The 14,463-nt window shown below is 33.3% G+C and overlaps 1 protein-coding gene across 1 annotated transcript in view; it reads right to left on the bottom strand.

Annotated features, from left to right (window-relative positions):
* ap3b1a (adaptor related protein complex 3 subunit beta 1a) overlaps positions 1–14,463 on the bottom strand; it is a 344,324-nt gene that overhangs the window by 207,148 nt on the left and 122,713 nt on the right. Inside the window, exons 8-11 of the mRNA XM_039758392.1 lie at positions 12,887–13,045; positions 4,963–5,060; positions 1,453–1,507; positions 1,300–1,371 (exon numbers count right to left, since the gene is read on the bottom strand). Of these exons, the coding sequence (XP_039614326.1) occupies positions 1,300–1,371; positions 1,453–1,507; positions 4,963–5,060; positions 12,887–13,045 (384 nt within the window). The remainder of the gene's footprint in view (positions 1–1,299; positions 1,372–1,452; positions 1,508–4,962; positions 5,061–12,886; positions 13,046–14,463) is intronic.

Raw genomic sequence — 14,463 nt, 5'->3', positions numbered from 1 at the left:
CAGTAGTATACTGGCCACTTTCTTTCACTCTAACTTAAACTGGACAACATATTTTTCTGCATTTCTTCTCCATACACAGAATGATTCCACAGATTACTGATTGTAGGATTATTATTCTACTTTGTTAAATGTAAAAGCCAATACTTTAATCTTCTCTCTCTCCTAAACTCTGTCCAGCTCCTCTCTTTTACAGCCAGCCTTCTAAGACCAAATCTGTATAAGTAATAAAATTTGACAAGTACCATAATGCTTTGCTTTGAGGAACACCACAACTTAATTACCACAATGGTTTGAAAAACAAATCAAATTGAGATTGGTCAATTTAGAAACTCCTGATCCATTCAGGTAGACTGATTTCTGGTGAGCAACTTAACAGTGGATTGTAATTTCTATAATTTGTTTATAGGCTTTCATATTTACCAATGTTATAAAAGCTAAACACTTCATTCTTGATGTTAAATTCCGTCACACTTTCCTTCAGATTCACTAATGACCAATAATTTTCAAAGAAAGAGCATTCTCTGAAGTGCAGTCCAGATAATGTGATAGTGACATCAATGGAGTACACAGGTCGATACCTACGGTATGGTAAGGAAGCTGTATTCTTATTATGGCAGGCAGGCTGTGTGGAGTAGCTGCTAAGAATTTAGACCCTGAAGTTGTGGATTCAATCCCTGTTACTGACACTAGGTTATCATTAGCAAATCACTTCACCGGCCTGTGCTCCAATTGGAAAAACAAAAAGAAATGTAACCAGTTTTACCTCTCAAATATTATAAATCGCCATATATAAAAGTGTCAGCAAAATAAGAAGACTATAATAAAAAAGTACAATTAGAGCTAGCAATGCAAGTGGTTCTGAATATTTATGAATAATTATTCATAAACTACTTATATTTTCTTTCATCCAATTGCTATGTAACTAATATATTACAAGAGATCAGCACTTGGTGCTACTTAGAGTGAATAAGGTTTCAAACAAAAAACAAATCAAATAAACAAATTCATACCAGTGTGAACAACAAGCTGCAGAATTAAATTTTCTGATTTAAATTACCAGAAATAAATAAAAATGTTTGCAAGAATGCAAAAACAAAGAAAAATAAAGAGGTTCATGAAAGAATAATGAAATTCACTGGACGGGAGAAATACTTTCCAGACTAAATAATTACAATCACATAGTCAGAAAAAATAAAACTAAAATAAATTGTACCTTGACAGAAAGCCAACAAAGCCTAGATTGATAAAAGGTGAATTATATTTAACAAAATTATTCTTAATCACATCCAAAAAACTCACTTTTAGTATCTTGATGTGTGTTGCATCTGTTGACCTCACATAAAAACTTTTCAAATATGGCTCAAACATGCCCTGGGGAGAGAAAAAGAAAAGTAAATTAGACAATGCATTTCTGCTTTGTCTGATGTAAAAAAAAAGAAAAAAATGCCTTACCTTTCTCTGAATAGAGATTGTTGCTATATTCTGCAGTACTATGTATTGTACCTCCCTGTAACAATAAATAATAAATAATGTATATTTTGCAAATACATACAGTATATTACATCAAATAAGATAAATGACTTCTGTCACCAAGTTCATGAGACTGACTAAAAACATCAAAAGTCCATAAACTCAGAGGAGAAAATTTCCAAGAATCCTTGCTGGGATGAAAGGGATGCAATAATGTAGCAATTTTTTACAATAACATTATCTTTAATATCAGTCTCATTAATTTCACAACAGATGGATGAAAGAGCAGTTTCACTTTCGTGGAATGCTTTTGCTGAAAGAAAACACAAACACACTTTCTCATCAACTTAAATCAATGCTGTATCAGCTGCAGCAACACACAAGTTCACACACTAGCAGCATGCGGTCTTCATGTACAAAAAACAACCCGAGAATGCTTAGCAGTTTTACTATATATTTGTGAACTTGAAGAGCATCAGCTAACTCCTATGCTTGCTGCCCCACTGGCTTTCGTAAGAAGACACTGGCGATACCATATCTTTGCTGTATCATTGGCATACAAGCCCTATTAATCTTGGTCTCGAGAAAATACCTCCAGATAGACAATGGCTTTAATGAAAACTTCAAGCCTTGCCCTTAGTTGCTGTGGTTTTTGACTTGAATGTTGTTGAGGCGCAGCTTTCATTTTGTGTTGTTGTGTGTAAAATCTGCAAATTTTTGTCTATATTTTCATTATATTTTGTTCAAGACAAAAAGGACACTTGCATTGACAGTTTAACATCAAATGCATTCTATTTTCCTGAATTGTACCAATATCAATCACAGTACCATCTTTTAAATCTGAAAAGGAATTTGGGATATGCCTCAAGCTGTATCGATTATTTTATCACCTGTGAAGGGAAGTGCACCAGGACTAAATTGGTTTACAGATTGAGACAAGAGATTTTTAAAACTTCATAAACTTTATTGCTTCGGAAAATGGACATATTCAAATTGATTTAAGAGTCTGAGTGAATTAATTCATCATATTGACAGCCAGACAATCTGAATATCTAATAATCACGTGTTGCAAAACACCCACATAGAATTTTATAATAAATATGCCTCATCTGAAGAGGACAAAGGGACGTCAGAAGAAGAGGAAACAGCGACAACAAAAGAAGGCACCAGCAACATATGGCTGCTTTCATCTGATCGTCAAAAAAGCATCTCATGAACAACTTCAAGTGCAAGATTACAAAGCTGCCTTGGATATTCATCTTTGACATCTTTACATTTTCATAAGCTTTTCCTAAAGACTATATGCAGACTTTACTATCAATCTTGTTTTTTATTATTCCTTTTTCTATTTGGTATTGTTATTCATGTAATAAATACCATGCTGCTTTTAACTTTGTATACCTTGTCTTCATATTTAGAGTGATTGAGGTAATAAGGACATTTTTATTAAGAGCACCTGTAGCAGTCAGAAGTTTGCCATATGCTCTGATCTGCAAAGTTAATTAAGACTGAAGGTGAGAGCTCCACCTAATAGATAGATAGATAGATAGATAGATAGATAGATAGATAGATAGATAGATAGATAGATAGATAGATACTAGTAGGGAACAGTACGTAAAGTAAGGCATTCTTGGTTGATAAATGGCCTATAGTCAATGATGCTGAGCGAATTCCCGACAGTTTTTTTAACAATTTCTGTTGTCTTACATGTTGAATAAACATAATAAGGATTTTTTTCATTAGTTCATTAGTTAAAAAACACTACATCAAATCTAAAGTAAAACAAAACTGCTTGCAAAAAATAAAGATGGAAATAATGCACGTAAAATCAACTCATTCCCCCTTTTAATGACAAGCCTTAATATAAAATTTTCAACAACTCACAATTTATTCAAAGACTCCAAATTGTGATAAATTACTGGGGACATTTAAAAAACAGACCTTAAAGCTGAACTACATAACTTTTACACTGATTTTCAGCCACAGACTCATTTATAAAATCTTAACAAGTCAGGGGCCAGTCCATGATCACCACCAGCCATGTAATTTGATGTGCCAAGAGTTTCAGTCATACCAGCCTATGATTCATCTCACCAAAATGAAACAGGCTTGATTTTAAGTTGTAGGGGTGGGCAGATGTTTGTGTTTAACAGACTGGATAAACAATGCAATAATAATGCATACAAAGTGTTGGCAAGAAAATAAGTAAAAATGGGTGTGTTAGAACCCACAAACAGAAGGGAAGCTTTTCTGTTCACAGTTTTGGGTTTGTCACCATGACATAATGTAAAAATGGGAAAATGGCCAAGATTGAGGATGAATTCATGATACCTGAAAAGTATTCATACAGTCACCAACTCTGCAGACTTGTACAATAAAGGGCTGTCAGAATGTAACAAGCTCACAATACTTTCGAAATTTGAAAGCTGTTATGAACAAATCATGAGGCAGTCATGCAATCTGAGATCCTCAAGGCATTATGTTTGACGTGGTCTTCAGCTACAAGATGTGTATCCTGCTGCTAACCTAAAGAAAATTCACAGACTAGAAAGAGAAAAATGTCTGCAAAGTGCAACAAAATCGTTTAAAAAGGCACAGAGCACACTTAGCTCAGTGCACATCATTGTCCAAAAGTGAACAGCATAGTCACAGTGCTCACACCTAACAAACCAAACCCTTTAAAATTTACTAATCAAAAACAAACTAAATGTTTTACAAAGTTATATCATGAAAAAGTGCAACTCTTAATCAGTTACCTAAGTGGCTAGAATTATCAATGATGTTTATCAGATCAACAACCTTAACAGAATGGAGTTAATTCTAGCAAACTTTAACCCCAGTTAAAAACAGAGGTTCCTGTCAGTAGGCCATAAGAGATGAACATAAGACAACTGCTTAAAATAGTCCTATTCAGCACAAGGAGCATTGTGTCTAAAAACTAACTTTACTTTTATTATTTTTATAACCAAAAATAACTTTTTTGTAACACTCACTGCGAAATTATACAAATGTCATCTCTTTGGCAGAATAAGTGGTTTGTATGATATATTCTAGTATTTAAGTGTTACTTAGCTACATGGAGATGAGTTTTGAAATGTCTATGACCTGCATCAATCGTTCCAATTTTATTCTATACAATATACTTGTTGATTATTTCTTTAAAAAGAAGAAATCTATTTTAGTTTGTTAGAATGAAATTGATAATTAGAGAGTATATCCTGAGAGAACATGCCTTACTTTTCAAAAACAGACTTGGCTGATATGTCATTAGCTCCAAATAGACTGAGTGGTTTCTGGAAAATGAACTCTGTGGAAGAGGCTGGGGTAAATCACAAAAAAAAAAAAAATATCACAAAAGCAGCAAACCAAAACTGTGTCTAGACTTTAATGGTGTAAAACTGATGTTGCTGAACAGAATAGTTTCATCTTAAAACCATTACCTTAACAATAAAAGTAGAAGAATTTAATAAACTGATCTGCATAACCACTTACCTGTGGCTTCGGAGTAATCGAACTAATGACTTGGAAATAATGCCTACATCTGCCTTTGGAGCTAGGTGCCAATACAGCTGAGCAACTGCCATCACAACCTGTAAATAAAATCACACTTATTATTAGTATACTTAGGAAATGGTCAAGTCACAGTTAAGTACTTAATGTAGCAAGCTGTATGTCCTAATCATTTAGCTAATTTATAAAGCAAAAACATAAACTGAACAATCCACATTAGCATTAGCATAAAATGAGTAATAACAATGTTAGCTTCTGGAAAAACGTAACTAATTTTTTTGCCTTTCACAGAATTTTTCTTTTCTCTCTTCTGTACTAAATTCGCAATTAAACAAATTATAAATTACACAATCTTGATAAACTAATTAAGCAGGTAACAAAAAAACTTTTTGTGAAACAAAATTGAAATTAATTCTAGCATAATGCAATAGCATATTTTACAAATAAATAAATTATACCATGCTAATATTTTACATATTCTTTTTACAATATTTATACATATCTTCTTTAGTCTTTATGATCAGAATTATTTCAGAAGGAATTCTTACCTTTTCTAAATGGTATAAAATACATGATGTAAAGTAAAAGAATATTAAAAAAAAACTATTATAAAGTTTTTTGATTGCACTCAAATCCCCTACATTCTGCACTGTGTAACATTATAATACGCTTTTACAATTGATAAAACAGTGCAGATATTTAACAATTTCTGAGCCAAATTTAGCAATTTACCGAACACTGATGATGAAAAGGATTTTTCATTACATAAATTATGAAACTAAAACCCCCAAATAAATACTTAGCAGCCCATATAACACAAGCGGAGACAAATAACACCCGATTTATTCTTTTCAAATTCAGTATGTTCACTGTACATCAAAAGCTTTATGACCGCTCTCCATAGTTTCTTTAAAATTTCTGTCATTATGAGCCAATAGTTCTACAGTAGTATAATCAATTACTGGGGGTATTTTAATTATTCCACTATCACTGCAAGTTAGCTGCATCACTCTGACACGGAGACACGTTAGTGTGTTTATGTTTGCATAATCATATAATGGCTTGGTTAAATAGTAATATTATGCAAAAAATAAACTTAAACGCATTCTTTATCACTTGGTTTTTAAAGGGGAAGACAATACTATTGCAGTCATATAAAAATGTTCATTTAATTATTTGGACAACAACCTTTGAAAGAAAATAGGACAGTGCTAATAGTAACATTGATTTTTGATATATCCACTTGTTTTCAGCTCATAAATAGCCAACAGATATATATGTCTAACTTTTCTATCAGTCATAATTGCTTTAGCTCTTACATTTCAGCATTTTACATGTTTTCTGTCACTCTTGCATTTTTTCAGAAAATTTTTACCTTTGTTGAACAAAAATTGTGAACTTTACCTTAACAATCAAATCTTTAGTGTTTGTTCATTTAACAATCTAATGCATCTTGATTATTGGTGTCATGCTGCAAAAAAAATGCTGCCTTAACTTTTTGATTTTCAGTATCAATGCAAACTTTCTGAATCTTATTAACCTGCTCAGGTTTTGCTTGGCCTTTTATCTAGACAATGTATATATATATGTATATATATATATATATATATATATATATATATATATATATATATATATATATATATATATATATATATATATATATATATATATATATATATATATATATATATATATATATATATATATACGGCGATGGCAGTCACCAGTCATTTATCTTTCTGTGCCCCAAACAATTATGAAAACATTTGACATAATGTTGATTCTGTTTGAAAACAGGAGTAAAATAGGACTGTGGAAAATTGAAAAGTTAAAGGAATTAAAGTTAAGTTGAATTTTTTTAAACAAAATTAAAGAGGAAACCATTGAAAATGAGTAAGTAAAGATCTGTTAGATAAAGCTTAAATAGAAGAGAAGTTATAGAATGCAATTCAGGTTTAGAACATACAGTACACTCCAAAATGAAAAATGTTTTCAAGAACAAGTTAGTAGAAGAGGAACTCCAAGGAGCACAAGAGGACCACTTAAACTATTCAAAAACAAGGAACATGATTTTATCAAGTTTTTCACTTCTAATTACTTACACACAGTAATGAGTACTTAATCTGAAAAGAAAATGTTTATACCAAAGAAAAATAATCTTTGGAAAATGTTGAAATTGAATATCTTATCTGATATCGTACGTCACAAAGACAATGTTGATCATTAAAAGCAGACTGCCCTATCTTTAAGTCTATTGTATAAAATAACTGCAAAGGGTGCTATAATTTTGGGACTCTACAACTTCGTAAACAACTGTTGATAAGGAAGATTATTGCTATGAGATTACAGCATATGACACTTTCTTAAATTATTTTAATTTTGAACAGTTAAACATATGGCTCTAAACAAAGTCTTTATTATTTGAGATTCCCCTACTGACTACAGGACTGAAAAATTCAGGTATTCAATTATTCTGCTCTGTAGAGAGGCAGTTTGACATCTACAGATATGAGGACCACTCACTTAGTGAAAGCACCCTCAACAATCGAAGTTATTGCTGCATGAGTTACCCTACGAAAGGCTCAATCACATTTTGAAGGATTACTTTTTAACTCATTGTTGGCAAACTTCATTTAACCGTAAAGGAATACTGAAAGCAAAAATATTTGTATAAGCTACTTACTTCATGTAGCTTGTAGTAATGACTGATTTTTTTTTCAACTGTTTAATTGCATAATGGAGATTAAAAAAAAAGAAAAGAATTATGATATAATGTTGACCAATGATATTCAACAGAAAGCAATGTGAAAAATGTTGAGTATTACTTTAAGCACAATGAAGTGATAAAATTACATAGCAAAATGTGCTCTCAAAGAAAGATCTTTATACCCAAAAGTATTCATACTGTGACATTCATGTGACACTAACTTGACAAAAGCCCATGTGCAAAATAACGGGCTTGATCATGTTTTACATAACTTAATGCACTACTGCTGAGACTACTCCCTCTTAGAAATAAGATTACATAATAATAAATTAGAATAATATATAATAGCATGTTTATTTTACCAATAAAAATGTATGTTGCAAATGTCTGTAAAAGAATAGCTATCATATTGGGGGCAGAGGCAATTAATAATGCAATTGTTTCAGAAGTATACACTATATAGCTATTATTACAGTTAATTATAAGGTAACTTGTAATTTAAAATAAAAACATGTCACTCATTACTAAAGTGTGTGTTTTAATCCTCAGGATGAATGTGGACAATACCACAGGTCTCTGGATCCCTGATTTTCTAAGGTACAGACATCAGACAGTAAAGTTGGGCAAATATCAGTCAGGGCCCATGACCATAAGCACAAGGTCCTCTCAGGGCTATGCTCAATCTCCTGTCCTTTTCTATGTCTACACCAATGACTGCACCTCCAGTTGCTAAACTTCTAAAATTTCCTGTTGACACCATCCTGATTGTCCAGATCGCAGATGGAGAGTTGGTGCCATACACGAGGACGGTGAAGCGATTAACCAAATGGTGCAATCTCAACAATCTTAACTTGATTTTGGAGTTATTCCTCACATCCTACAATATTATTTTATATATTTCTGTTCTGTGCAATGTATTTTTCACTTCTGCTGTATATAATGTTGTGAGGGTGTCAGGTATAATAAATTGTGTTTATTTGTATTTACCTTGTTATGTGTATGGATGTAATACCCAGAGAGATTCCAAACAACTATGTTGCCAGGCAATAACTTTTCTCATACTGTTTCTTTCTGTTCTGAAGTAACCGCCTTATCAGTTCAGTGACTCTATTTCATTTTCAAAAACATTTCTGATTCAAAACTTTACCCTGTATTTTACATAAAAACCTAAAACCAATGGCTCACAAAACTACCCTGTAATCATGTTATTTTCAGTTCTATAAGTGTTTACTTAATGTTGATGTGCTGTACAAAACCAAGTTTGAATGACTGTTAGAACATTTATAAATGATCTGCTTCAAGACAGTGTGTTTGAATCAATATCACACAAAAAAAAAATAAAACAATGACTGGCAAGGTATTGTTACACTGGAAGGACCAAATGTACAAAGAACAGTGTCACAATATATCTAGCAACTCACTGTAATACTGTAAAATATCTTTTTTTATTTTAAACCAGGAAAAGTGTTAACTATCCTTAGATGAAAGTGATGCTAACTCAGACTAGCTCCAGATAAATGTAGGACATGTCTAGATGATTTAATGCAACAAAATACAAATCACTGTTTAGTGACACATGCAGAATTGTGCCTGCCACAGAATAGCATGCTTTGACTGGAGAGAACACCCTGCCATACCAAACTTATGTTTGAAAATGCAATTAACAGTGATTCTGAAATGGGTCATCCCAGTATAATAAAAATAAAATATTTCCAGTAAATAAAAACAATGGTGGAATCAGTGCTAAAACATTTTATTGTTGCACTGAACTGTAGAATAAAAATATATATTTTTAAGATGGCTTGATTTCCCATTACACATTTGTCTTTCATCTCTCTATTATACAAAAATGCTTCTTTTCTGGTTTGTTTTAAGAGTATATATGCTGTCAGTGTTGTAAATGAAAAGCACTTTTTATTTTCGGATAGTTTTTAATCTTGCAATTTAAGTCAAACAAAGGTGGTCTATTTGTGTATATTTTGAGTTTATTCAAAACCTTTATATGAGCAACACTCTATCATAATGTTAAATATCTTACTAAACTAAAAAGCAAAATATGACAATTTTAAATTTCTTCAATAAAACTATATAGGAAAGTAGCAGGTGAATCAAAATGAGGATGGTATATACACACAACAAACACCAACCTTTTCTATACCAACAAATAACGTTTATTTTATTTTTATCAGTAAGCAATAGAAAAAAATAGAACAGGGAGTGGCATCTTAGAATCACACTTTAAAAACTGAGGCATGTAATGCAGTTCTAGGGAAATCAAAGACATTATACAGAAGCATATATAAAATATACACATGTTCGGGGTGGCACACAGAACCAATTTTTCACATATTAAAAATGTCCTCTATAAAAATAATATTGCCCTTGAAAACCAACTAACTTTAAATTCATGTTTATATATATATATATATATATATATGGCAATTGATTAAGTACATTTTTATTTTTTAAGAGACAAGAATACCAGTATCTACTTCACGCGACGCATGCTGCAGCAGACACTCCTGCTACGCAAGCGTTGTACTATTTATACTTGCGCGCGTACTTTACATAAATCTGGAGGAATCCACCAGGTGGCAGTGTGAGATATTATCACGGTGAGAACAGGTTCAGCTTCACTGTGTTGTGAATTGCCTGGAACACCCATTAAATTCCGATTACACCTTACCGCAATATCTCTGAAAAGGATGTTTAATGATTAAATCCATCAGTCCAGGGATTTGTCAATTTCAGCTAGCACTGGGCAAGAGGCAGAAACAATCCCAGGACAAGGCATCAGCTCATCGCAAGTTGAATAGAAGCACTTACATACATTGGCGTCATTTTAGCGGCACCAAATCTGCATATCTTTGGAAGGAAACCGGAGCACAGTGTGGAATACAAGCAGGAAATACCAGCAACATAACTCCCTGCGAGAAAGCAGTGCTATCGCTCCACCACCATGACACCCCCATATGTATATACTGTATATTATTCCCCCCGTGTGTAATTATTAACAGTATTCATTATTTAAACGAAATTACAGTAATCCCTCCTCGATCGCGGGGGTTGCGTTCCAGACAGCGAAGTAGAAACCATATGTTTGTATGGTTATTTTTATATATTTTAAGCCCTTATAAACTCTCCCACACTGTTTACAAATATTCCCCGCAGAGTTATACAGCATAATTCCTTTGTATTCTCTTAGATATTAGGCAAGATTCATTGAAATTATGTATATAAACACACTGTTTATATACAGTAAAACCTAAATATTATTTTAAAGATATCGAGCGTCTCCGATATCACATATGTTTAAAGCCATTACGATAGACAGGCCACCAGCAATAAATACGTACAATGCAAGAAAAATAGTATACAGTAAATGTGTGTACAGTGACACTAAATGTACGTACATGTACTAAGTACTGTAAGTAGAAAATTAATTATGATTACTCACCAACAATGACACGATGACTTGTCCGATAACAATGAGTTTAATTTTACTGGACAACAAAAGAGAGCGTTACACCTCTTCCAAAGGAGCCACTTCAGGCGACTCTGTAGCACCACCATTGTCCTTCTAACCGGCAGTCTTCAATCCAAATCCCTAAAGCAGATTCCATCAAGACTACTGCCTTATTACATCCACTTACAACTCGTTTTGCACCCTGGTTAAAAGGACACTGCAGCCGTAGATCTTATATTCCTTTCCTACTTTTTAAATAAAAAGAATCGTAGCCTTCAACAAATCCAAAACGTTTACCTTTTCGGCAATCGTTAACATCTTCTTCTTGCGCTTGGGCACGGCCCCTGAAGCAGTAGCAGATCGTTTTGGAGCCATAATAAAGGGCTTGAATATGCACAATGATAAACACAAAAGAGCACAACTCTTCACACAGCGAAACACGTTGATGCTGAATTAGCGAGACGAGACTTCCTGGTTAACACTGCATTCAGCATGCAGGAACTTAACTGCGTGCTCTGATTGGTTAGCTTCTCAGCCATCCGCCAATAGCGTCCCTTGTATGAAATCAACTGGGCAAACCAACTGAGGAAGCATGTACAGGAAGTAAAAAGACACATTGTCCGCATAACCCGCGAAGCAGCGAAAAATCTGCGTTATATATTTAGTTATGCTTTCATATAAAATCCGCGATAGAGTGAAGCTGCGAAAGTCGAAGCGCGATATAGCGAGGGATTACTGTATATGTAAAATGTAACATACACACTTTAATGCATTTCATCATGAAAGTGGTATTAAGTACAAATCTAAAGATTCTAAATGTGCAGAGAGTTGGAATATCATACATTTAATTACTTCTGTGTGGTGATCTATTGCTGCTTGCCACTGCTGTCAAGTCCAAGAAGCTTGTAGCGATTAAAAACTGGGATGACGTTTACGATGGTCTGCATTAATGATAAAGTAAACTACGAGGTTAAAGTGGACATTTCGAGATTAAAGCCGAAATTTCCACTTTAATCACAAAATACACGTTTTCACCGTGTCCTTTATTTTTTTCTCAGTGGCTCAAATACAGTGCTATACATTATGTTGCTGTTGTTAAGTTGCAAAAAAAAAAAATAAAATAAAAAAAAGAGCGCAAAAGATGGTACGTGAGACTTTTAAAATGTATTGTGTCATTACGATCGGGAATATACGACGCTTGAATATAAAAGCACCACGAATGCATCTGTATGTCGGTATTTTGCTTCACCACATTGAAGCATTCATCCCGTAGGATCTGCATAGAGGCTTTCTGTCACATGTAGATAGTAAACAGAGACACTGACGGCACATTCCGACTTTTAGCACACTGTGCCCCCCGACTTTTTGCTGGTACCTCAACTCGCGCACGCGTCACGCTAATTTCTGAGAACCTGCTCAGAGGACACGTGAAATGAACGCTGGGAACGCGTGGCAGCCATGATGCGGGCACGTATGCGTTCTGAGCGTGAAGTATAAACCGGCCCTAAGGATCAACAAGAAAGATCAATCTCACGTTCTGAAATAGTGTGACTTCTATTCTACAGATTCTTTATTATATCAAATGATTTGGACTATGCTAAACCATTAAGACACATAATGCGATTCTTTTTAATTGAGGAACAAATTAAAATATAGCATTATATTTAATAAATTCATCTAGTGACAAAGTTAAAAATACACATTTCAGGAAATGCTGCTGTTATACATACAGCTGTGTTTCTGCTTTGAAGTAAGGGCTTAGTGTTTCGGAGAAGTAACTGATGGTCTGGATCCATCACATAGGCTTTCACTGTCTGTGCACTCTTGGCTTTATTGTCTTCATCAGATTCATAAAAGGTTTTCTCATTATCTTCAATGAATAACTTATCCTAAAAAACAAAAGAAAATACAGATTAAGACAAGAAAACACAAACTAAGGTACTGTATGCCTGATCACTACAAATACAGCAGTGAACTTTTCATATTAATCTTTGTTAATGGGGAAACATCTGAATAGCAAACTTAACATTCAAACATTCTCAGAAAGGTGAAAATAAAAAAGCTTTTTATTTAAACAAGAAAAAATATAAATATTTAGTATATATTAAATACTTTGTAATATTTTTCAATATTAAATTATACAGTACTGCTTAATGTTTGTGAAATTATAATTGTTCTTATCTACATTTTCCTATGTTTAGTCAAAGGTAGGTCTGTGAAAAAGAAAGCAGTTAAATCTATAAACAATTTGTGTTTTTAATGGAATTATTTCATGTTACCATAAATATGAGCTCATAAAAAATAGCGTGTGCACAAAGTAAAAGCTTTTAGTTCATTAAGTGGTGGCACTTCTAGTTGCAGCTGTGATAGCAATCACAATTATCATTCGATTATTCCCTACATCAGGTCTTGCAAGAACACTTCAAATGGCTTCCTATTCTGCAGCCAATAGAGCAACTGCAAAAGACAAATTTTTGCTCTGAATCCAGTGCTTGTCAAGTCTTCTGTAATGTTTAGGATCAAGAAAAGAAAAGTATGTCCAAAACCACAACATGCCAGTCACCAAGCCTGACAGTTGCCATAGGGTATATTTATAAGATTAATTTTAGGCTTACCCACCAAGAAAACATTATGCTGAAAATCAAAATGACCACTGAGACTGTCATTTGCAATCAATGCAAATATTGAACTTAATATAACAATATTTAAAAAAAACTCACTTTTTTGAGCAACAATGTATTCAGCCTAAGACAAAAGCATGAACAAAGGTATCAGATGCATCAAGTGAGATCACAAAATGTTTTGATGCATCGCTGGGTTTCTTTAAACATGCTGAATTTTTCTTACTGCTTTGTAAAATCATTTTTAAAAACAGCCAAATATAGGACAAGAGATACAGTTTTCAAAACATCTTGCTATTGTTTCATTAACTCTTTCAAAGTGAATGAGCTATTACATTACTACCACCAAGACTGTCCGTGGCCTGTTTAGATTGTGGCTTGATATATTGTCCTAACCTATTTGGTAACACCACATTGTCTAGATTTCACATCTTTTATTAATAAATGAATACCTGGACCTGGGGAATGGCATTCTGAATGGTTTGCTTTTATAATCCCTGGCTATTTTAAACTCACTGGCTCCGTAAACAAACTTGCCGCTCAGTGACTTTTGCATGTGAGCTCATTTTTATTACTCATTTTCTTCTGTATGTTTTATTTGTTCTACACAGTACAGAGAACTTGGTGCTGTGCACCGTTACCTATTACAGCAAAAACTATTTTATATTAAGCAAGGAACTTCATAT

Source organism: Polypterus senegalus, chromosome 7 (assembly GCF_016835505.1).
Source record: "Polypterus senegalus isolate Bchr_013 chromosome 7, ASM1683550v1, whole genome shotgun sequence".
Lineage (NCBI taxonomy): Eukaryota > Metazoa > Chordata > Cladistia > Polypteriformes > Polypteridae > Polypterus > Polypterus senegalus.
Note: the sequence above shows the minus strand (reverse complement) of the source record. Positions and strands in the feature narration are given on the sequence as shown.